The following is a 23,997-nucleotide window of genomic DNA, read 5'->3' as shown; positions in this document are numbered from 1 at the left end:
TAGAAGTCACCATGAACAGGGATTATCTTGGCTCTACTGTAGCTCGAGCCTTTAATGGGTTATAAATTTGATTGAATAAATAAAGAGATCTCCCCGTTGGAAGTCTCTGCCTGAAAAGGTGGTATGTAGACATTTCAGATTATGTTCATGTTGATGATGTGAAAGTAGATGGACTTGATGAAGTTGGTGACAGAGGAAGAATGCTTGCGCAAACAATCACTCCATTTCGGAACGTTTGCGAGCCAGCTCCGCCTTCAGCTGCTCAATCTCGTTCTTCTCTTTGTCCACCTGTTTCTGCCACGTCGCCTTGTCTCGTGGTAATCTCTCGGACAAACCACCTCCTAAGGAAGGGACACCAAAAGTGCGTGATGACAGCAGGAACGAGGGCTGTAGCTTTTTGTTCTCAAGAGTAGCATCGAGCTTCTTCAACTGACGCTCCTGGTCTTCAATTACGCTCTCCAAGCTGTGAACAGAGGCTGCCAGATCATGGGCCTTTTTCCGCAATCGTACCGTCTTCTCTTCGACTCCTGGCATGGGGTATGATCTGGTCAGGTTGTCAACTGCGTCGCATACCACATCAACGTTGACTTCCCGGCTCTTCTCATACGCCCGTCTGATCTCTTTGGCGGCTTGAATCGCACTACTCGTGCCCTGATACACGTCGAGCTCAGGTACCATATCTTTGTTGATGGTGAAAAGACGCGCTTCATCTGGTTCTGGGTCGCGAATGAGGTCGATGATGTTGGGGTTTGTGGTGACGGAATTGGTGAACATGTACGGCGGTCGAAAGTACAGCGTCTGTATCGACTCCGACGAGGCCTGTAGACTCTGGAGATTTTTGTCCATGGTGTTTGCCTTGTTGTGTTGGGGACGAGATACTCGTGATATTCGCGATTCTGCACGATAGACCGTGATTATTAAGGTTCAAACATGTGATTTTGCTTGGCTGAGTCGTTTTGGGAGTGCCACCAAGATGGTGAAAATAAGGTTGGTTTACGTATTTTTTTTTTGTTGGGCCGTTTTGAGGGTGGTCGCTTTGGAGACGAACAGAGTAGGACAGTGGAGTGTCAATCGACCTGCTGTTGACAAATTACATAAACAACTTTCTCTATTAGCGTCTGGGTTAGCTGTATTATTAAGCCGCCACAAGCACCGTCCGTCGCAATCGCATCAGGCCAATCAACACGCATCCCGACTTAATCCCTTTCACCCGAAGACGTGGTTTTTTTTTTCTTTCCGTTTTTCTTTCCGATTCCACACGATCCAGAAATGCGAGTCGCACAAGTGTGTTCAGAGGTATGTTGAACAATAGCCTTGCAGATGCACCGAGATGGTGCAGCTCATCTTCATATAGGCCTTGGCGCGATATTATTTTGGTGCAATTGCCTTAATCGGAACCGACAGAGGGGGTTTTCCGAACGAGACAAACACGAAAATGTACTTACCGAGCTCGTAGCGGCCTGGGAACGGGGATTTCGGGTGTTCTTCCTTGCGTCGCAAGTCAGGCCCAGTGGGTTGCATTTTTGTTAATTAGCATGTACAGTTCATGCGTTGTGTGTGGTTGGGCGGTGCTCGGTGTTTCTGACATGAGGAGCTCGAACTTGAGATATATATACGCGCCGGAGTGAGAAATACACAACCATTAAAATCTTACAATTGCGGGGAGGGTGTCGATAGCTTTCAAAGTCCGAAAAGACGAACCAAAGGTCCGGTAGAGGATGTCAATCGAGGCCCTGGAAAATGCTATCCATCAAGTTCTAAATCTAGTGTGGTATTATACAAGAGAGACAGATGTTTCCCTACGCTTCATTCAGAAAGATTTTCAATTGGGCAATGATCGAGAATTATATATCTCCAGGAATGCTGGATATTTCTCCCTATTTTTTCAGATTTAATAACCATCTACAATCGGCATTTGGATCCCCTTGGAGTTTGCAACATGCTGAAGTTGCTGCTGTGGGGTCTATTGCAGGTCTATAAATTCTCATAGAGAAAGGCCAATGGTGCCACTGGCGATACCCGAGAAGCGTTTAGAGTCTGAAAACCCACCCCACCAACCACCCGAGTTCTATTTATATCTCTATCTCTCCCCCCACAAATCAGTTTCACGCCTTTCTCGCTGTCCACTAAGTTGTGCTGCCTCAGACGCCTGACAATGCCTCTCGCAGGTCTCAGTCACGTCTGTATGATCAGAGTTGGCCAACCACGAGGAGCCAGATGATGGTCTTATGTAATCGCGCCACCAACAATGCCGATTGGGCGCCTGCGAGCCGAGTATCTGGGCCCTTCTCCAGCCCGTTCGTCTTAGGTGGACTTTTTTACACCTTCCAAATCAACTCTCCACGCCTAACACGTGGGGTGTCTATATTTCGTAATTATACCGTTTGTAGGTTAAGGCCCTGGGAAACACAAACCGATTGTTGGGGTGGCGACAGGAAGGAAAAAACTACACATTGGACCGTTGATTGCCTCGAGATTGCCCGAGCCAAAGGCCGAGAGGCCTCTCAATACACCAAACACAGCCATGGCACACGTTTGCCACCTGCTGCATGGTGAGCCATTAAACTTTGAAAATTAACTAAGAGGTAAAGTGTGAAAATTCCGAGTCCCGAAACCCGCAAGCTCACTATTGGGCTAGACGACGAACGATACAAACCCTTTGGAATTCGACCTTTATCAGCGTACACGGAATCGAGACGGAATCAATTGCTTTGAAACTACGACTCCACCCAGCTCCACGACCCGTTTAATCGTCACACATACGATCCCACCCACCACCATGCTTCGAAGAATTTCGTCCGACTCGGTGAAAATCAACCGATATCTCGGTCTGGTGACCAAACAGCAGCTTGCCCGGGCCACTGTCGTCGCCACGACTCACACCATTGCTACTCGACGTTTCCACACGCGACCTGTCGTGTATCAGACCAAGGATGCTGATGCCAAGGAGACCAAGGCCAATCTGGAAAAGAACACCAAGGCCACTTCTGCTGAGCAGAAGAGCGACGTGAAGGCTCCTGCTGCTGCTGCTGCTCCTGCTGACGGAGCCGTGGCCAAGAAGGAGGAAAAGACCCCCAAAACCTGGAAGGAGACCATCAAGGAGGCTGCACGACACTACTGGGACGGAACCAAGCTGCTTGGCTTTGAAATCAAGGTGTCCTCCAAGCTCGCCATGAAGCTGGCTGCCGGCTACGAACTGACCCGACGAGAAAAGCGACAGCTCAAGCGAACCACCCAGGACATTGTCCGAGTTGTTCCCTTCGCCATGTTCCTCATTATCCCCTTTGCTGAACTGCTGCTCCCTGTCGCCCTTAAGCTCTTCCCCGGTCTGCTCCCCTCCACTTACATGTCTTCCAACGATATCGAGAAGCGAGCCCGAAGCCTGCGAAAGACCCGAGGTTCCGTTTCTTCTTTCCTCAAGGACACTGTCAACGAGTCTGGTCTTACTGCCCCCACTTCCATCACTCCCGAACAGCGACAGCAGTTCGTCGAGTTCTTCGACAAGGTCCGAGCCCATGGAGAGAAGCCCTCTCGAGAACTGCTCATTTCCGTTGCTCAAATGTTCAAGGATGATCTGGTCCTCGATAACCTGTCCCGACCCCAGCTTGTGGCTATGGCCAAGTACATGAACCTGCAGCACTTTGGAACTAACCTGATGCTGCGATACTCCATTCGATACAAGATGCGACAGATTAAGATTGACGATCGAGCCATCTACGCCGAGGGAGTCGACTCTCTGTCTCTCACTGAGCTTCAGATCGCCTGTGCCTCTCGAGGTATCAAGACTCATGCTTTGTCCAAGGCCCGACTTGCGGAGGATCTCAACAACTGGCTGGAGTTGCGTCTGAGACAGAAGGTGCCCTCCACCCTGCTCATTCTATCGTCTGCCTTCACCTACGGAGAGGCTGATGATCTCAACTCCCATTACGACGCTCTGGAGGCCGTTCTGTCTGCCATCCCCGAGGAGCTGTTCCACGAGGCCGATCTCGAGTATGCCCATGCTACCGACCAGGCTACTAACAAGCAGCGTCTGGAGGTTGTTCGAGAACAGCAGGAGCTGATCCAGGAGGAAAACCAGCAGGAGGAGGAGTCTGGACATATCATCCAGGTCAAGGATGACCTCAACCTCGACGAGGAAGAGGCCAAGAAGGAGGAGGCTCGAGGAGAGGCCCAGCGAGCCGAGACCGAGCGAGCAAAGGAATTCTTTGAAATGTCTCCCCCCGATGTCAAGGAGGCCGCCAAGAAGACTGACAGCAAGGCTTAAACACTTAGTATATATAATTGATAGATTGTAACACTTGTTGAAGGAGAATTGTGGACGTGATCCACAAGTACCCAACCAATTCTTGTCTACGAGGTAGTATAATGAGGCTCTGCTCGCGTATAATACTAGAAAATCAATTAGTTCAAGGTCTTTGGTGGCTAAGCAATAACACAGGACGAAGGTTGAAAGGTTCGGTAGCCTCCAACGATGGTCACGTTGGAGTTGACTCGGTAAGAGTCGGTGCCGTATGCTCGAGGGATAGCTTTGCTCATGTTGATAGTGGTAATGATGGTGACGGTGGTTGTAGGGAGAGAGGTGGTTGTTTGGTACTTTTAGGATGGGTCGCAAGAACCTATATATAATCCTCTGTTGAGCGGGCCTCGACCTAATAACGGCTGCTCACTGCGGGGATCTCGGCTATTAACACCAGCATCCACTGTATCAACTCCAGTATCAATCACATTCTCTTGTTTGAATACTTCCGTGCTTGCAGGGTGCGTGGAGCTCTATTGACTTGTCCAGATCCGGCAACCCAAGTAGGGAGGTTCAATAGAAAGGCGCAAGGTGGCGCAAGGTGGAGCTTAGATGTCAGCTGTTTTAACGGCCATTGCTTCAGAATGGCTGCTTTGAATGATCCTTTTCGGTTACACACCAATATACAGTATCGTATCGTTCGAGTGTACGGCATGTACTGTACCACAAATGGCTACCTAAGCACATCTATACAAGACTACGCAGAGCTCCTTGTTTGAAAGACAGTATCATTTGAAAGACACGTTTGTCACTATCTACATCATAGTCTAGCTATGCTCTCCCTTCTCCACCTTGTCCCAATCCGTACTCAGCGACGTGCCTCCAGACTCAACGAAACTTTTCATCATAGCACGTCGCGTGTCGTCGTCTGCATCAGCATAAAGAGCCTTGAAAAAGTCGTCTGGGTTTTCAGAGTTCAGATCGTCATCTGAGTCGTCTTCAATCTGAATCTTGGACCAATCTTTTGTTGTGGGAGGAGCAATGGCCGAAGAAGAGGTGTTGGAAACCCCCTTTTCCAAAGAAGGCCAATTTCCAGACGTCTTCTTTCGCATCTGGACCTCTAGCTTCGTGGGGTACACCTTGAACTGCAGCAGCTCAGGCTCGATGAGCCCATGCAGAAAGACAGTCTTTACAAACGAATTTTTGGGATCGTTGTTGTTAGTAAATGTGACCGTAAAGCTTGAGGGTGTGCCAATCACTGCAGGCTCGTACTCGACAAGATTGGGCATGTAGAGATAGGCGTTGATATGTGTAGGGGTTTGGAAGAAGTCGATGTTAGTGATCTGAGAAGGTCCAGATTTTGTGGTGCTGCTAGGAGACTTTATAGGGGTTTCCGAATCATCATTGAGAGATGCGTTTCCACTGACGGTGGGCCATTTTGCGGGTGTCTTCTTCATCAAAGTGAAATCAACTTTGGTTCCGTAAATCTGCACGGAGGACTCAGAGGGCACAATGGGGGCATACAACTGGGTGCTCCAACTGTACATTGAGCAGATGATCGAAATGGATGTAGGCTGGATGTCGCACTTTGCATCCTTTGGTGTGTTTTTTCTGTAAATCGACACTGTGATTTTTTCGTTGGATTGGAAGAAGTCTGTGCGGAGGTCTTCCTTGGGGCCATTAAATGAAATTGAAGAGGTGTTGGCTTCATCGGACCGAGAAGACGCGGTGGATTTAGAATCATCCATAGGAGCAGGCATAGGATCAGACTTGACATCTGGTTTGGGCTCAAACTTGAACTCAGAAGTAGGGACCTTGAAGGGAGTCTCTTGAGTGGCAGCAGGCTTGACAGAAGGCTTTGGTGTCTGAGTCTCATTGTTGGTGTCGTTGGTCGTAGCAGTGGCCTCGGTCTTCTTGACCTCAGGCTTGACCTCATGTTTCACGGGTACGTCTGTGGGTCCCTTCCAAACGTAGGAGATGTCAATGTCGGGAATCTGGGGCACGTCGGACGCCTCGTTGGAACCGCTGCTCATGCCAATCTTGGCCTTCCATACAGGGATAGTGCGCTCTTCGGGGTTGGCAGTCTCTGCAAAGTCCACACATTTTTTGGCAGCAGCATTGTCTCCGAGAGACACATAGGTGACTGCTCGTCTCATCTGCGCCTTTCCAAGCGCCTCATTGCTCTTCTGAGCGTATGCTAGACGAGTTGCTCGGTCTGCGTCTCTCAGAGCAGCCTCTTTTTTGCCCAGTCGAAGGAGAGCAGTAGATCGGAGTAGGAAGTGGTCGGGGGTGGTCCGTTTGGGATGATCCTTCATGAACACGTTGAACAATTTGACCGAGTCGACATATCGTTTTTCATCGAACGCCTTCTGCGCGCTATCAGCCATGTTGGAGTGTACGTGTGTGGTAGCTATGATAACTGAAGATGGTTGTGAGTTGTTAGTTACAGTACTGTGTTGCATGCAATATGTGAGGCAAAAGTTTGTTGGGTTGATTGGGAAGTAGAGGAGTGGTCAAGGCACTCCCTAGTAACCGCGTCGAAAACTTTTTAGTGGCAATTCAAAGTACCAAAAGTTCAAGTACTGCCGTGCAAATCGCCATTCTTTTCACAATGAGTTGAGACTGATCACGCCTGTCTAATTCAACATCACAGTCGAGACTTGAACCTGCACGAAACTCGAACCTGCACGAAACTCGAACCTGCACGAAACTCGAACCTGCAGATGGATTTCATACAATATGATCGCCAGAACTAGCCCAGGATTGGTCTAATCGCGTTAGATTTTTTCAGGGTATTATTTGCGGCTACTTTAGTCAGATTCAACACCAGCTTTACAGAATCAAAATCAAATAAACGAGCTTCCATTACAGATATCAGGCCTGATGGTGTTGACTATGGAGGTGTGTGGGAACCTTATCATTCTTCCGCCAGTCGTCTTCCTCAGAGATGACAGTTTTTATGATATCAAATACAGATTAGGGGTTTCTAAAAAGGAGAATCTGAGAACTGAGAGCATAATAATTCCCTTTTCCATCACTTGGACCTCTTCCACGCCAAAGAAGGCTGGACCAACAGTCACTACGAGTCCTACTCATATTGGCTTACTAAGCGCACTGTTAGTCCCAAATTAAGCTCTCGATGCATGGAGATACATGATTCTTCCAAAAAAAATTGTTGCCTGAACAGACACAACACCGAAACCATTTTGGAATCCCTTATTGATACAAAATGTCTGCTGAAGAAGTGAAACCCGTGACGCCGGCATCTACAGCCTCCGGTGAGAAGCAGATTAACTCGTTGGTTCTCGATGCGGGACCTCTTATCACCCAATCCTTCCAGACTCTCCACAACATGGCCGACCATTTCTACACCACTCCCTCAGTTATCACCGAGCTGAAGGACGACAATTCTCGAGCCAACCTGCTGCTATGGGGCGATCGACTGGTCATTCGACAGCCCAAGGCCGGTTCCGTCAAGGCTGTTTCCGATGTCGCCAGATCGACCGGTGACTACGGAGTTTTGTCTTCCACCGATATTGCTCTGATTGCTCTGGGATACGAGATTGACGTTGAGCTCCACGGTGGGGTTGAACATCTCAAGGCTGTGAAGCAGCAGCCCCAGGAGGTTACACAAGCTGAGGATACCGAGCCTGTCGAGTCTGAGGAGGATAAGGAACAGGAGCAGGAACAGGAGCAGGAGCCCGAGCAGGAGCCCGAGCAGGAGGAGCCTGGGAAGGAAGAGGAAGATGATGGATGGGAGACTGTGACGAAAAAGTCTAGAGCTCCCCGAAAACAGGGCAAGAAAGTTGGAGGTAGCACTTTCTGGGGTAACGCCGGTCTCACCCAGCCTGCCAAGGAGGACAAGCCCGCTATTCCCTTTGAGTACGACAGTGAGGACGACAGTGATGGAGGAGAGTGGATCACTCCCGAGAACTTGCAGGAGTCGCTTATCAAGGATGCCGGACAGGTTGTTGACGACGATGTCGAACCTGAACATATTCTGGCTGCCACCTCTACGGGTGATTTTGCCATGCAGAACGTCATTCTCAAGATGGGCATGGTTCTTGTGAACGCTACCAATGGCCGACAGATTCAGCGAATCCGAAACTCCATGCTGCGATGCCATGGATGTTTCCATCTTCTGCCCTATCCCAAGGACGGTAGCGTCAAGCACTTTTGCCCCAAGTGTGGAGGAAACACGCTGATGCGATGTTCCGTCACGGTTGGAAACGACGGCAAGATCCAGGTGCATCTCAAGAAGAAGATGAACTGGTCGACCCGAGGCAACAAGTACACTCTGCCCAAGCCCCAGTCAAAGAACAGTCGACACCAGCGACAGCCCGAGTTCAACGATGTGTTGCTGAGAGAGGACCAGAAGGAGTACGCCAAGGCCATCAAGAGCGACGAATGGAAGCGTCGACAGAACGAGAAGATTCTCGATCATTGGATCGGAGGAGGCTCTGCCGAGAATGTCATGTCTCCCTTTGCTGCCACTGGTTCTGCTCGAGAAGCTACCAGACATACTGGTGTCAAGGTTGGTCGAGGACGATACGTTAACAGTAATAAGAAGAACCGAAAGTAGACGGCCAATGGGGAACAATGATGGGAAGGAGGTGATAGAGTAATGCATTTGTTTTATTGATTATCGTCGGGGTGGGCTTTGTAGGCATTGTCTTGCACAGTACAACTCATGTATTCTTAGGTATGTGTAATAGAACCAAGATTCAAGAGCATGTCTCTGTATGTTATCGCGGGCCCAACTACGTCATGGTCTACTAGCCTACATAGGTAGTCATTTTTTGATATGTCCAATCAATTATCGATATGTCCAACATGTGTGCGATTTGAAACTCGACTCTCGGTTAGGCAATCACACAAGAGGAGGGTTGGAAGGTTCGGTATCCGCCAACAATTGTAACGTTGGAGTTGACTCGGTAGGAGTCGGTGCCATATGCTCGAGGGATAGCCTTGCTCATTGTGTTAGTTGTTGTAGTAGTGGTTCTTTCTGTTTGATGGACTTCACGGGAGGGATTGTACTGTTACTTATAGACATAAGGCAACAGGGAGGCTTTGTCACATTCACGTTTCAAAACAGATCCGTCAATGAACTTGGGTGATTACCAAATTGCTTCGATACTGGTCTTGTCTAGAATCATCTCTGTGATTCATTGTCCGTTCCCGTTCAGGAAATTTTTGACCTTCCATGCATGGATTCTATTGACATGTCCAATTGGGGAAAACAGATATGGCATCTTCAAGAGATCTGAAAGGAGGGGGATTAAAAAAAGAAAAAGAATGAAATCTTTTAGATCAATCTAGCTTGTGCTCTTAACCAAGCTCCTCATTTGGTTTTGTATGCCTTTTTGTCATGTCTGTCAGAACACATCCTTGCAACGAGTTGACATTGTCAACCCGAATATGGTGTAATCAGACGGACAGTAAGTCAAAAAGAAGAGCTGACACAATCCGAAAATGTATTGTGTGCCCCGGCAGTTCTACTTGTATGAGTCTTGCTACCCTCTTGTCTACAGATCTGGTTTACTGCAATCCCACGGCTTGTAGCTCTACATTGCAAGACAGAACAATACAATGCTACCCGGCGAGACTCTGACTAACCATTTCACAAAACAGACAACAAAATGCAAAAAATACAATGATTAATAATTTAATGGGTGGAAGCAGCTTCTCTCTAGCAATCAACACACGACCCATGATGCAGAGCACAGGACAGGAGGTTACTTACTCAGAGGCTTCCTTCTGTTCAACCTCAGCATTCTGGTCAGTCTCGGAATTGCCATCAACCCCAGCCTCCTCCAGGACTGTCCCCTTGACATCCCTTCCTCGCGGTTCGTTGACTCGGTTCCCCCGATCCTCCATATCCACAACAGTCAACAAAGCCTTTCTCACACAACTCTCGTAGCCCTCAGCAAAGGTCAATAGCCGTTTAATGCACACAAGCCACTGCCTCGTATCATCATTGACAATGTGTGCCACCTGCTTCGAGTTTCGGGCTGAAGCAATAGTCTTGTTCTGAGACGCTCTAGCGTGAATGCCAATGGAAGCCACTCCAACGGGCCAACAGGCGTTTCCAATGCACAATTTAAGATAGACATCATAGGCCTGGTGGTGTTCCTCATGTTGCACATGGTACATGACCTTTGAAAGCATAGCCAGAACTTCGTCTTGGAGACCATTGTGTCGTAATAAGACCATGAGAGAAGATAGAGAGGTCTGCGTTTCTTCGAAGATAGTGTGTCGCTTGTAAGCGTTTGCTGCCTCGGAGACCTCTTCGGCCGCTCCACTGGCCTGGGCTGCAGCTCCCTTATCCAAAGTACCCTCCCATTCACTCAATAACCGTGCCAGAAACACTCTCAGCTGCATGGCGAGCTTTTTCTTGGTCTCCGAATCCCTTGTGGCATCCTTCTTTGTGGCTACGTCACTCCAGTCGATTCGCACGTTTGTTCTCGCGTCATTGGCAGCCATTTCTTCCACTGTCTCTATTGGTTCCGATGTTGCCACATCATGCTCTGTCGATACGGTAGATGTTGTGGAAGCTGGTGCTTTGGCCAAAGATTCCTGCTTGGCTCTCTTGGCCTCTTCTCGCTCAAGTCGCTCTTCTTCCCGGTCAAGTTCTCTCTGTCGCTTCATCTGCTTCAGCCGTTCCAGGCGCTTGAGGTCGTCTGAGTTGTCGGAAACTGTCGTCTGGGCGGGCTTGGGAGCCGCTGCCTTACAGCCGTAGTCTGCCACTCCCGTTCCAGCTTTCTTCTTGGAGATTTCGCCCTGAATCAGTGCTGCAAAATCCATTTTTGTGTGTTGTGAATGAAGTAGCGTTTTTTTGCGATGCTGCACATACATCTATGCAGCTGCAGAACACATTTTGTGCCAACCTTAAAAACAGCGTTCTTCTTTTTTTCCTCTGCCAACTTTATCGAGGCACGACCATGACCAGATATGGAGAGGTAGGCGACACCACCAAGTCGCCTTGAAAATGAGAAATCGAGGCAGTTGCTTAGTCAGAAAACCTTTTTCCGATACAAACATGCAATTTTCACACTCTTGGAAGACTCCATACTATCCTTGTAACGCTCTTGCCCACGTCTCGTTGCTTTAGTCCGAACTTCTCCTCACACTCAACCAATGGGATTTTTTCAGTTCATATTAAGTAACTTTCAACAAGGACAATAGAACTAGTTAGTTTTAAGCGCAAGTAACTCTGACCTTCACTCGAAATATGCCGTCCAGAAACAACATCTTGTAGCTCTGAATCTCTTCTCGAGGCCACTACCTAAGATACATCGATGAACTCGACCTTGTGTACATGTATTCTTACATACGTCTCTTCTACACTCACTGACAGACCGCTCATATTCCCCTCAACTCTTCCTCGGAAAGTTACTTTGATTGCAGTTCGGTCTAACGGCGGTGAACTCTGCTGCGCAGGTATAGGTGAGCTGTGTGTCTCAGGGTGCCTGAACCCGAGACTTCTGGGTTAGATCAAAGGCAAAAAGGTGAGCTGACCTCTATTGCTAGCGGATCAACAGTTATGAGAACGCCCAATGTGATTGCCGACCCTCGGCTGATTGTATTGATCGACAAAGCAGCACATGCGGGAAGAAACGGAACCATGAAGGTGGAGATCCGGTGCAGATGTGCGCGCGAGAGATACGGAGAGGGTTATGGGGTCAAATTCAATTGAATTGCACATTTGTGATCATTCTGCTGCCCAATTGCGTGTGTACTATTGCTAATATTCCAGAATACAGTACATACTCGTGCGTACAGTGGGAACTTGGACAATCCACCCCAAACATCATAATATGTCTCAATTTCAACATATTTCGTCGATATCATTGATTGCGAGTGGCACAGAGACATGCGCAGAGTCATGCTTAGCATACATATCCCTTTCTTATACCAAAAATCCCCCTTCAAAGGGTCTAAAATTGACACCAACTTTTGCGATCACGTGACTAATCTGTCTTCTCAAAACAGTCTAACGGTTTTTGGTCCTAACGGTTGCGGCCATATCCTGGTGAAAATACGGCTTCCCGTCCGATCAGCCATAGTCAAGCACCAGAGAGCCTAGTTAGTATTGTAGTGGGAGACCATACGAGAATCCTGGGTGCTGCAATCTCTGTTTTTTGCAGCTTACTAAGGTGGCGACAATGTAAGTTTTTTTGCTTAGTAATAATGCTTTGCATTAATGCTTAGTAACAATGGGGTATTGGAGCCTTCCGAAGTCCTTCCTCAACCTTCGTTACTGGCCAAGCTGATTAATATCCTCTTTAATACTCGTATTATAGCACACAAAGAGGACCCAAACTGGTGTCAAGATGGGGCTTTTGTTTGAATCGACTTGAACAGAACTCGAACTTGGAGCATCTCATACTTCAACTAACTTTCCAACTGTTATTCCTCTCGTTTGACAGCTCTATAGTTGACCATCGAGAGCAACCCAAACTGTCACCACGACCACACAATTGGGGCATGCAATGACCATTAAAACTGAAAAAAGGTAGTCTAGCAAATATATACCAGTAATTCGAGAAGAATATCTCGGAAAAACTATACCCGCAACTCTTCAATCACCCATCATTAGGTACATGTCCATACATTACCTACGGTACCATATTTAAACTTCACCAAGAAAGTTCATATATGCAGAACCTCAGCACTTTGGCGGTTTCGCTGATCGAGATAGATACATTTCCATCATCGTTTCCTCACGACATTCGCACAGACAAGATGAACGTGAAATCTGAGGTCAAGCCCGAAGAGGAAGATGTTAAGATTCCTCCTCCTCCTGTTGATGCCGACGATGGATCTTTCGACCTGGATACTGCGGGACTCGAAAACCGGGTATGGTTGGTGCGACTGCCCAAGTTTTTGGTGGACAAGTGGAGCCATCTGGATGAACACACTAACAAGCGACTCGGCCAGGTGCTGATCAAGGAAAACACAGCTCCCGGCGAGAAACAAAAGGTGTCTTTGCGCCTAAGTGATACGCCCGAAAACAGTGAGATTCCACATGAGTATGAGTTGGATATCGTCAAGGAGGTGGTCAACAACACGTTTGTGTTCACGGAGAAGGAGCAGAAGAAGGAAAAGGAAAAAGAAAAGGAGGAGGCCGGCAGTAGTGGAGCCGGCTCGTCGTCGTCGGCAGCGTCATCGTCAGCAGGAAAGGTCTCAAAGCCATCAGCATTTCCATTTGCACGAACAATCCCCAAGAAAACGGCGCTGGCCGGCCGAGTAATCCACGAATGCACAGTTGTGCCGTCACTCAAGGACGCAAATTACAAAAAGGTCATTCAGAAGCGAAAGGAGCGACTGCAACAGCCTCCTGCTGCCCGAGTCACTCTGCTCAACGACCTCCCCGGCGTGGTGGCTTCTTCCAATGCCCCCAACCTGCGTGGCACTGGCTCTCAGTCGCACTTCATGAAGGCCCAGAAGAAGGATATCAAGCTGGACGGAAAGGCCGTTCGGATCGAGCGATCTGCGCTTCTGGATATCCTCTTCAAGCTGTTCGAAGAGTACCCCTACTGGTCGCTCAAGGGTCTTAAGGAACGAACCAAGCAGCCTGAAGTGTACCTTCGAGAGGTACTCGATAGCATGGCTGTTCTCAACAAGTCTGGTCCTTATGCCATGAAATACTCCCTGCAACAGGAGTACAAGCAGCTGTCCAATTCTGCAGGTGCCCAGGAGGAAGACGATGGTGCAGACGATGATGACGATGATGTTGAGATGGAGACTGTGTTGTAGATTTGACAAGTGGTTTGCACATGGGTTAGGTGAATAAATATAAATATCATTGACTATATAAATGAGTGAATAAATAGGTCAGTTCTTGGTTAATGGGGTATGAAGTTGAAGTTGAAAACATCGTGACGATTAGAAGACATCCTTATCCCAGTTGAAAACAGATAGACGAGGCTGGTCAGATCTCTTCTTCGGTAGGCCTCTTGAAATCTGACGTCGTTGTTGCATCATCAAAGCAGCGTACTCTGGATCTTCTTCATCTGACGACGGCAGATCACAAGAATCCGAGAAAACGGACACAGAAGAAGTGGTCGACGTAGTGGAGCTGCCAGAGACTGAACGTATCTCAGCCTCCGGACATCCAATGTGGAATCTGTCCAATTGTCCGTACTTTTTCGGGCTTCTCTTGGGGCTCTGAGACATTGTAACTGTAGAAGAAACCGATCCGGGAGCAATGTACTGATTAGGAACCGCAAACTCCTTCACAGGGGACTTTATGGTCACCATGGGAGAATTAGTAGTCTTCAAAGACTTGGCAGGACTTCTCTGAGGTGATTTTTGAGGTGATCTCTGAGGTGAAGACCGAGGCTCAGTATCTGCCGCCTTCTTGGGAGAAAGACGTTCCCAGACAGGAACATTTCTCTGGGCGTGCAAAGCACTAATGTCTTTCATTGGCGTAGATTCTCGAACTGGAGTCTCTTGACCTCCCATGAGATTGTGGTTCACCTGAGCCGCGGTCAGTTTCTTGTTAAGAGATCTTCGCTTGGGACCAGGAATGGTGCTGGGTTTGTTGATTCGGTTGGACGAGATGTTCTGTAGAGGTTGCATTCGAGGCACAGAGCCGAGGATACGACTTGCTGCGGTTCTAGAAGTAGAAGCACCGACCGTAGAAGGCCGTCCAGGGTTTCTGAGAGAGTTTAGATTGCCCCTAATACTCGTCGTATCATTTCCAGCAGTCACAGGACGAGCCCCGGGCCGAGGAGCTGACCGTGTGATAGGTTGAGTCATGTTTCTTGTTTTTGTTGGAGACGCCTGAGCACTTCTTGGTGCAGAAGTGGCGGAAACAGACCGAGAAACAGACGGGGGGCCACCACGTGACGCTGATTGAGACACTGACCGAGAAGCTGATTGTGCCACAGAAGCTGCTGCACGTCTTCGAGGTGTTTGCGCAACCTCCTGTTGCTGCATCACCTGGAGATACGACTTGCCAAACACAAGAAATGGTTTACCCTGCTCTTCCTCATATTCCATGAGGCTCTCTTTCAAACTGACCAGCAGTCTGGGCATCTTTCTGGCAATCTGCTTTCTCATCTGCTCTTCTCTCAGCAGTCGACCAGGATCTCCACGTTGAGACTTGCCCATCAGACGAGCAGGGTCACGAGACGACTCTTCGAGATCCTTTGCATCCTGAACCAGCTGTTTGTGTTGTTTAACGAGATCCAGAATACCTTCATTCTCGGTTAGCTCGGCCTCTCTGGCAGCAATTTCCTTCTCGTGGACCTCCAAAAGGGCCTCTGACGAGTCCTCTGTCATGTAGAATGGCACAAAGTCATGTCTTTGCTCTTCCGAGTAATAGAGGGCGTCCCAGATAGACTTGAGATTATCACGAGCTTCGGCAATAAACACTTCCAAGTGAGCCTGTTTTTGTTGACGCATTCTGAGTAGCTCCTCGTGCCATTTTTCCACAACAACAGCCGTCTCACCGGCAACTGTGCCCAGGAACCGTCCAATAACTCCTTCATCCTCGTCCAGACGAGACCATAAATGCTCCACTTCGGCCTTGTATGTCTCAATTGTCTTCTGTCGCTCCTCACGCAAGAGTTGCAATTCCTTGAGAGTGTCTTGGAGGTATGTGATCTTTGCGTTTGTGAGGGCCAACGGCACGCTTCGATGGTGAATGATAGTTTCGTCCAGCTCGTTGTTTTCCACTCCCAGAAGACTCCAATGCTCGTTGATCTCGGTGGCCAGAAAGTCGATCTGCGACTTGCGAGACTCATACTCCTCCTGTCGTCGTTCCAATTGATCCTCCACACCCTTCAAAACGTCTAGTGTCAGTCTGGGCGGCACACATCCGTCCAAATCAACCCTCCAAGAGTCCTCATTTGAGTGAGTGTCGGGGCCCATTACCTGGTCCAGGTAGTCGAGCTTGTTCTGGACACGTCGCACAATGTCACACCGCTCCTCAAATACCTGCTCCAGCTTGCTCCCAGACCGGTCCAGCCGTTCTAAAAGCTCCTTGTAAGGGGGCAGTATCGGTTCGTCAATAACCGCAACGAGACCGCTTGCTGCCGTGACTCCAGCCGCCACGTCAGGCAGAGACGTTGTTTTGAGTACCTTGAGCCGGATCTGCTTGTCCACGCATTTTTGCTTGAGCTCGTCTCTGTAGCTCTTTTCCTCCAAAAGTCGTATCTGTAGCGCTTCCACCAGTTTTTGGAAATGTAGTCGTTCTTTTTCCTCCTTTTCAGCATGCGAGAACCCCACGTCCGAAAAAACAAGCTGGAGCTCGTTCGATAGCCGCTCCAGCTCGTTCTGAAGATACGAAGTTCGTCGTTTCATGTCTTGTGTTCGTAGCTATGTCAAAATACTTGTTGCACTTGTGATGATGATGATGCACCAACCCAACCTTAACCCCATTTAGACATTCGTAAACAAACACGAGTAGAGTTTGACAGTCTGGTGTAGCTGTACGTGTGTTTGGTGTGTTCGATTCCGGCCGATAATATCGAGACTATTAACAAGGCGGAGATTGCCTATTAACAAGGCGGAAATTGCCTATTAACACGGCGGAAATTCCTCTAGACGGTGAGGTGGAAGGCTTGGTGAATGTCTTACTGTCGTTGTTCATTGCGTCGGAGATATGGACGCCCACTCCAACCCAGAGAAGAGCCATCTACTGTACCATACAAGCAGTAGCTACTCCATCTCGAATGGCAGTGTACATTTGAAGTACAGCACAAGTAGTAGCTGCTTGCACTCTTGTAGATGATGATGCACCGTTTTTTCGACTGGTACTGTACTTGTAATAATTGCTGTTGGAAAAATGGGAAACATTGATAGGAGATGTATTGTGTATCTCTCGGTCCTGGATGTAGACACTGTCGCATTCACTGTCAGAACAACAGCGTGCAAGCCAGGTATATTAAAGCGAGTATTGTATTGGGGCCTTTCCGAACATCTCCCTGAGAGAGTTCTTCTTGGTCCCTGTCAAGAGCGAGCGAGACTCGTTCATAAGATGGCCGTTTCCACCCGCGTCTGTTCGCCACACCATGTCGAGTTCAAGTAGCTCCAACATTCCTTCCAGATCATTAGCTATACTGTAGTTTCCTTCAGTCTGGAAGAAGTTGAACAATGGGCTTGGATGGCGGTTTACAGGACTGTAGACGGGGTTGCAGAGCCCAAAAAGACAGAAACTTGTCCATGCCGGAGCCCTAGCTTGAAAACTGACTCGGAGAGTGGTTTGGCAGCCGGAACTCCCTCGATGAGATCCCTTCAATAGTGGAAGTTCCCGGTGTTTGCACTCGATGGAGGGTGTTATCCCCGACAATAGAGCAACTCCGCTAAGAGCCAATGTAGCTCGTTCCCGCATGAATACTTCAACCGGTTGCGAAAACAACCGCCATAGTTGTCGAAGGGCTTTTACCCGAGTCGAAGGCCCTGCCATTGAGCTCGTTCTGGCGCGTATCATCTACAAGTACTGTACTCCTTACAAGTAGATCGACTTGCGACCCACTTTTATAACACAGGACTCTTGTTTCCTGAGCAACATTGGCAGTGTCCCCGTGAGCCGCCGCGGCGCAACACGGGTATTACAGCTGCTACTGCTCCAACCTCATTGAGCACCTTCTTGACGTTGTCGGGGTCGCAGTAGATATTCCCTGTCGTTTGATGTGACACTCAATTGAGAGAGAAGTTCAAAATCTCGACATAAAATTTAGTAGGGACCGATAAATATTTCAACGTGTTAATTGAACCCTACTTTTCTCACCCAACATGACCACCGCTACCGCGATACCAAATGAAATCTGGTTAAATATTGGCCAGTATCTTGATATCCGAGAGTTAGTAAGCATCAGCTTATGTAACCGAAACCTCTACAATCTGTTTGCGTCTCGTACCGTTGATGCGTTCAAACACTTTTGTCCATGGTATAGATCCAACATCACGCCAGAAGGGGTGTGTAACTACTTCTGCGAGTCACGCGGGTTGACCGAAGGAGATGTTCCCGTGGAACTTACCAACTCTCCCTTACCAGATAGCTTCGAATGCATCCTCGGAGGCCAGATGGAGTACGCACAACGATTCTTTGTCGATAGGGAGTTTGGTCTGGCTGGCTATCGAGCATCTTTCAAGTGTTGGTTCAACGATCGAGGCCTTCAGTGCGGCAATTGTCTCGTCTATCTTTCTGACTCCCGGCTTCCGTGGCACAAGGGTGGCATGGTTGTCATAGACCACCAGTACTCCCTCGGTCAAATTTCGTTCGAAATTGACAAGGCCAAGTACACCTACTGCGACGACTTTATGAGTCCAGAGGCGCTTGTGATTGAGGCCCGGGACAATGACGCTGACGATACTGCAATCTACGGCTTCAAATTACTTAGTGGTCCTAACGTCAAAAGCTTTGAACCGGATTTCACAGTTATACGGCATCCACATTCAGAGGCCTCAACGTCTTTTCTAGCAGGCACACACTTGTTCAACGATCTCAGTGAGCCGGATAATATGCTTCTTTACATCAATGGTGACATGGAACTTCATCTTGGTGAACATCCCGAGCCGGAGCCGCTCAAGGGTGGAGTCGTTGCAGTCTACGAGGGCAAGTTCTACTTTTTCTCAAATGACAAGCTGATGAGGGTGACTTATTTGGGCACAGAAAGATTATGCAAGCAAATGGTCTTATCGTGTTTCCCTGACTGCAGATATATCAAGCAGGACGACCGACACCCACGATACCTGTGTGGTGTTGGTGACGGGCATGTGATGCAGTTTATCATTGACTTGAAAACCATGGTCGTATTGAAGATGCCTGTACAAGACAATGAAGGCTCCATATACATGCCTGGAGTCGTGGACGGAGTGTTGAAGTGCTTCGTGTTCAGTCTGGAGTTTGTGAGAAACAAGTTGAAGGGTACACCACCTTCAGATGAGGATGGATATATTATGTTTCCATAATCTGTTTTTGTTGCATTTAATTCGCCTTGGCCCTTGTCTTCTTGTTCATTGATTCCCAAGTTTTTCCATCCAAGAGAAGACCCTCCCCCCCAAAAAAAGTGATTCATTCACGCTTTCATGTCAAAGTAGATCAACTAAACTTTACCTATAATGTTGTCTTTTAAAGAGTTATTTGTTATGATCTGTGAGCTAGGATCGAGTGCAAATGCATTATGTAAGTATAAATGTGTTGTGAGCGAACAAAAGAAAAGACATAGATCACGTGCAACTACTCTATGAGAAACCGCTCCTGAAAAACCTGCACATACTGACACTGCACATACTGATACTGCACATACTGTACTATTAGTTACCTGTCTTCTACAACCCTGCTTAGTAAGCCATATTAAGTTTCGGTACTACACCATTACTCATCATCGTCATCGTCTAACACACACGACGAGCATCACCACGCGATACACCTTCCCCACCAGTATAGACGCAGCTGGACGAAAATTGAACTTGCCACGTCACCAAAAACACGCGTTCGAACACAACCACCTTGTCTTCACGTATAAAAATGGCCCGGAAGAAGAAGCAATCAGAGGGCAACGCCCAGCTGAAGAAGAAACAACAACAGCTTGAAGAGTATTCGCGACAAACGCTCAACCACATCGCGCTGACCAACATTGATCAGAAAACTGGCCAGGTGTTCTTCAACTCCGCCATCTGCTCAGTATACAAGTTCTCCATGACCTCCAACAGCTGGGAGAAGATGCCTGTGCTGGGCACATTATTCATCTACAGTCGGCGAGTGACTCCTGAGGACGAGACGGATCCCTACCCTTATGCCCTCATCATTCTCAACCGAACTAGTCCCGAGAACTTCTCCCTCGGCCTAATTCCTCAAAACGTCTCTTATTACACAAACGCAGGCGTTCAGAAGGACACCAACGACATCCCAGAGATGAACAGCAGTTTGGAAGACTCCTTTATCATGGTTTCGGCAAGTGATGGCCAGATGTATGGTCTTTGGCTGTTTGATGAGAAAGATAGAGATCCGGCATTGAGCCTGATCAACTGGTGTCTTCATGAGAGTGGTCAAACCACGCAGCAGACCCAGCAAACACAACAGACACAGCAGACACAGCAGACACAGCAGACACAGCAGACAACGCAGACAACGCAGACAACGCAGTACGCAAACTAGAGGTCTAACGTTCGGGTCGGAGTGACTGGATGAAGTCAGGATCCTCATACTGTCACTTTTTTTTGTCGAAAACGCTGTCTGTCATACATAAGGGGCACCAGAGCGTTCAGGGATGATGTAAATTAGTAAGGAAGAGGTTGAATTGGATGCATAGTTATTTGCATCGCCTAGAAGCCAGTAACAAGTGTTTACTGTAATATATCGTTAACTTATACATATTGTAGGGAGCTGTAGCAAGGTCTTGTACGAATGAATGAAACACGATTTTGGAATGTATTACTGTACAATATATACGCTACGATACAATACTACCTTCTTGTGCGTTGTAGATATTGTAACACGAATTATCTATTTAGATCTTTGTAGCATTTCTGCCAGTTGAAACTTACCTTGAGGCTCGCCCGCTCTCTCTTCTACGAGTACCGTACCTTTCTCTAATCCTCAGAAAGAGCAATGATGGAAAAGTATCCTCCACTCTCCTTCTCTCTCTCCATGAACTCTCTCACCTTATTCAGGGACAGCTGCGACAGGGCATCTTCTCCCTCCTGCAACTGGCCCAGGTCAATGGGTCCCTTTCGTCGTCCGTCCAGCTCGTACAGGTGGCCGTTCTTCTGCGACTTGACCAGTGCCACATAGTGGAAGTCGATAGGGTCGTCAGCAGCAGGAGCGTCGGTCTCTCCTTCATCACACACAGAAACGTGTGCGGCCTCAAACGGCTCGGAATCCTCTAGCAATTTGGCACGGGCTTCGTTTGTGCTGAGGGTGTCCGATTGGGCGACAATCTGGCCAATCAGACTGTTTTCGGGCACAGCACTGGGCGGAAGGCCGTTTGCCACCGAATGCAAAAGTGCCATGGTTCCGCAGGCATTAGTAATGGTTTGGGGCCACCAATTGGCGCCCTCGGATCGCGCCGTGGTGGGATCGTAGTCAGGAGCTGCTGCGTCAGCCTGTTCTCGGTATGCCTCATACTCTTTCGAGATGGGGAAGACCAGGATCAGAGCAGCCACTGGTCGGGGAATGAAGGCCAGAAGCTCGGGCTCGTCAATGGAGAAAACGTCGTGAAACGAGCCCTTGGACACGCCCCAGGCGTCGAGCAGGCCGCCAAAGACCTCGGGGTTACACTCCAGGGGAACGAAGGACTTAGTCATAATGTGCTTGTGGTGATTTAGGTGAATAGTAGTGGATGAGAAAGAAGACCGGATGGCGATGTCCAAAAAGAGGTGCAGGGTGAGTAAACCTTAAATTCTCCATCATGCAGCCTTCGGTTATAGCTACGATTTTGGACGTCAGGATGGTGCCGGCACGTGCTGTATTCTCGTGTACAGTGGTCACATAATACGGCACTAGAGTCACTAGTGTGGAATAGGGGCTGGGGGGATGCGGACTACCCAACACGCTACTTGTAGTGCGCCCGATTACGCATTCGTCACAGGTTTGGCAACTTGTTGGAGGTTGTTGATACCAATGCTAACACAAGTGTCGGACACTTGTATACAAGCAGCTTGTTTCAGGGTCCGGAAACTCAGAATTCGAATCGTTCTACCCGCCGTCAATCTTTTGGTTGTCTCTGCTTTATTTGCCCTTGGATTTATGTATATCTTGCAGGGACGGAAAAAGCAAACGGCAGAAAGCAACCCAGATGCATCCAGATGCAACCCCCAAATGTACAGTTGTTGGGTGTCAGGCCGGCAATAGTTGGTTAAGAGCAATCACTGCAGGTCATAATCCCTCTAGATGGGGTCACTGATCTACTCGTCTCTTGCAACTTGCCAGACACGCACGTACAGATCATTGGAACCACTTGTTTTCTGCCAGATCTCGCCCGTGCAGCAGCCAACACTGCCAAAACAAGTTCGAGTTAAGTTTGCCAATCGGCCAGCGACCGTCTGCGTCTCCGGAGTATTAGCCGGATGCGGTGTGGTGTGCACAAGAATGACACCTTTGTTCGCAGATCCGAGATATCGCAACTAGTCAGAGCTTAGTCATGGAGTGCTGTCAGCTGTGATTGGCCCATGGCATAGGACAGGGAGCGACTCAGGGGGAGCAAGTCTGGTCTGTTCGGATTCAGTTGTGGGGTTTCAAAACCCGTAGTCCTTGAAAAGTTGTGTCTACACCATACCGCTGGCTGTGGACGTAGGGACCATGTGAGGGAGGAACTTCACCCACTGTTTGAGGGACATTATGGGTGCTATGGTATATACAGTACTGAGAGTGAGTCAACCTGTACAAGTAGAACCATCCGGCAAGGACTCTGGTAGTATCTCCATGTCTCCACACAGAAAGGGTCATCTTATGAACTCTGCGACACGGGTGAGAGTAGGTACAAGTACAACTATAAGTACAGTATGTACTGCAGGCAGGAAAACGCGTACAGTAGTATATCCGCTGCTGTACTACACAGTATACACTGAGACGTGGGAAAATCTGGCAACAATCTTGCAGATGGGGCAGTATCACTGGAACTGGCCTAAACAGTATAACTGTGACTTTTATCCTGTCTTCTCTTTCCCCCCTTTACGCCTGGGAAATTCTGGAAAGCCCGAAAGCTCAGGTTTTGACATGGTGATTAACATGTACTACACATTTGGAGTCCAATACCCACTAGAGTGACACCTCCAGAACGGTTTAGATAGTTCGTCCATCAGTGTTTATGTACGTACCAGTAGCTGTATCGCTCATCATGACTATTCAATAACCAAATCCGATTCAAAAAGAGTCTTGCATCGGTAATAGCAATCTTGAGGGCTTTCGCACGCATTGTATCTGAAGCAATGTGTATTATGGCTTTCCTCTGCCATTTGATACTGAGAGGATTCCAGTATGTGCCAGAGAGCTTCCAATAAATTCGCTAACATCTTCCAAGAAGAACCTATACATTTTCTTGATCCAAGGAATTCCCTTATGAACACCTTCCTCCATCTGGAGTTTAGTTGGTCTGGTTGTGCTCTCGGCGGAAGTTGTGCACAATTCAGAAGTTGACAGAATTAGGAAGTTGAAACTCTAGTACTAATTACTCCAATTGACATCAGACGATGAATCTTCCTTACACCTGTTTTCCGTTTCACTCGCTACTATTGAAGCCACCTAGCGATCCTCTCTCTTTCTGAAATTTCAAACAACTCTGTCCAACTGTTTTACAACAACTCACAATTATGAATTGCAATTAAATTGCACTCTGAGTAGAGCAACTGGTGTTCCAGATGTCTGAAATACTTTTTAGTCGTTCATTTCAATCACGTCTGCGACGCTTTGCTCATTTCGGTGTTGTCTGAGTCGAAATGGACAACATAACATGAGCAGAATATGGAAAATACCTTTGACGACTCACTGATATAACTTATATACAGCTTCGATATGTGATGATACAGCTTCGATATGTGAAGATACAGCCTCTGGTTTGATTGTATATATTCACCTCTTTAAACACGCACTTCCTGATTTCTGAACAAAATTCGGTTGCTGTCAGAGATGCGAACCAGGCAGATATGGTACTGTACGAAATGAGATACCTCTACTATTTAGTACATATTGTGCATTACACTACAGCAATGTATACTTGTAGATTGGATATATTTCCCAGACTTCAATTTCCTCCTAGCCTGGAGGTACAGTACCGCTCATAAACGTGAGTAACCTGCGGAGCATC

The 23,997-nt window shown here is 48.1% G+C and overlaps 11 protein-coding genes and 1 non-coding gene across 12 annotated transcripts; 6 read left to right on the top strand and 6 right to left on the bottom strand.

Moving 5' to 3' along the window:
* Positions 1-216: 216 nt before the first annotated feature.
* Positions 217-846, bottom strand: YALI1_F21381g (uncharacterized protein; the record flags this gene model as incomplete). Its single annotated transcript, XM_505474.1, has 1 exon — positions 217-846. One exon carries the CDS (start codon positions 844-846, stop codon positions 217-219), a length of 630 nt encoding a protein of 209 aa, XP_505474.1.
* Positions 847-2,779: 1,933 nt separating this feature from the next.
* YALI1_F21362g (uncharacterized protein) lies at positions 2,780-4,264 on the top strand (the record flags this gene model as incomplete). Its single annotated transcript, XM_505473.3, has 1 exon — positions 2,780-4,264. One exon carries the CDS (start codon positions 2,780-2,782, stop codon positions 4,262-4,264), a length of 1,485 nt encoding a protein of 494 aa, XP_505473.3.
* Positions 4,265-5,064: 800 nt separating this feature from the next.
* YALI1_F21322g (uncharacterized protein) lies at positions 5,065-6,699 on the bottom strand (the record flags this gene model as incomplete). Its single annotated transcript, XM_505472.3, has 1 exon — positions 5,065-6,699. One exon carries the CDS (start codon positions 6,697-6,699, stop codon positions 5,065-5,067), a length of 1,635 nt encoding a protein of 544 aa, XP_505472.3.
* A 767-nt stretch (positions 6,700-7,466) lies between these two features.
* On the top strand, positions 7,467-8,819 carry YALI1_F21315g (uncharacterized protein; the record flags this gene model as incomplete). Its single annotated transcript, XM_505471.3, has 1 exon — positions 7,467-8,819. One exon carries the CDS (start codon positions 7,467-7,469, stop codon positions 8,817-8,819), a length of 1,353 nt encoding a protein of 450 aa, XP_505471.1.
* A 1,157-nt stretch (positions 8,820-9,976) lies between these two features.
* Positions 9,977-11,092, bottom strand: YALI1_F21279g (uncharacterized protein; the record flags this gene model as incomplete). The annotated part of the gene is made up of 1 exon (XM_505470.3): positions 9,977-11,092. The coding sequence occupies one exon, from the start codon at positions 11,090-11,092 to the stop codon at positions 9,977-9,979; it is 1,116 nt and encodes a 371-aa protein (XP_505470.3).
* A 1,159-nt stretch (positions 11,093-12,251) lies between these two features.
* Positions 12,252-12,370, top strand: YALI1_F21267r. The gene has a single exon (XR_002432164.3). It is a non-coding gene; the product is annotated as a 5S ribosomal RNA (ribosomal RNA).
* A 525-nt stretch (positions 12,371-12,895) lies between these two features.
* Positions 12,896-13,996, top strand: YALI1_F21261g (uncharacterized protein; the record flags this gene model as incomplete). The annotated part of the gene is made up of 1 exon (XM_505469.3): positions 12,896-13,996. The coding sequence occupies one exon, from the start codon at positions 12,896-12,898 to the stop codon at positions 13,994-13,996; it is 1,101 nt and encodes a 366-aa protein (XP_505469.3).
* A 129-nt stretch (positions 13,997-14,125) lies between these two features.
* YALI1_F21224g (uncharacterized protein) lies at positions 14,126-16,549 on the bottom strand (the record flags this gene model as incomplete). The annotated part of the gene is made up of 1 exon (XM_505468.3): positions 14,126-16,549. One exon carries the CDS (start codon positions 16,547-16,549, stop codon positions 14,126-14,128), a length of 2,424 nt encoding a protein of 807 aa, XP_505468.3.
* A 583-nt stretch (positions 16,550-17,132) lies between these two features.
* YALI1_F21213g (uncharacterized protein) lies at positions 17,133-17,678 on the bottom strand (the record flags this gene model as incomplete). The annotated part of the gene is made up of 1 exon (XM_068283413.1): positions 17,133-17,678. One exon carries the CDS (start codon positions 17,676-17,678, stop codon positions 17,133-17,135), a length of 546 nt encoding a protein of 181 aa, XP_068139514.1.
* A 305-nt stretch (positions 17,679-17,983) lies between these two features.
* On the top strand, positions 17,984-19,162 carry YALI1_F21210g (uncharacterized protein; the record flags this gene model as incomplete). Its single annotated transcript, XM_505467.3, has 1 exon — positions 17,984-19,162. One exon carries the CDS (start codon positions 17,984-17,986, stop codon positions 19,160-19,162), a length of 1,179 nt encoding a protein of 392 aa, XP_505467.3.
* A 559-nt stretch (positions 19,163-19,721) lies between these two features.
* YALI1_F21192g (uncharacterized protein) lies at positions 19,722-20,351 on the top strand (the record flags this gene model as incomplete). Its single annotated transcript, XM_505466.3, has 1 exon — positions 19,722-20,351. One exon carries the CDS (start codon positions 19,722-19,724, stop codon positions 20,349-20,351), a length of 630 nt encoding a protein of 209 aa, XP_505466.3.
* A 434-nt stretch (positions 20,352-20,785) lies between these two features.
* YALI1_F21174g (uncharacterized protein) lies at positions 20,786-21,499 on the bottom strand (the record flags this gene model as incomplete). Its single annotated transcript, XM_505465.3, has 1 exon — positions 20,786-21,499. The coding sequence occupies one exon, from the start codon at positions 21,497-21,499 to the stop codon at positions 20,786-20,788; it is 714 nt and encodes a 237-aa protein (XP_505465.3).
* Positions 21,500-23,997: the final 2,498 nt, after the last annotated feature.

This window comes from Yarrowia lipolytica, chromosome 1F (genome assembly GCF_001761485.1).
Source record: "Yarrowia lipolytica chromosome 1F, complete sequence".
Lineage (NCBI taxonomy): Eukaryota > Fungi > Ascomycota > Dipodascomycetes > Dipodascales > Yarrowia > Yarrowia lipolytica.
The sequence above is the reverse complement of the archived record's forward strand: the minus strand, read 5'-3'. Positions and strand labels throughout refer to the sequence as shown.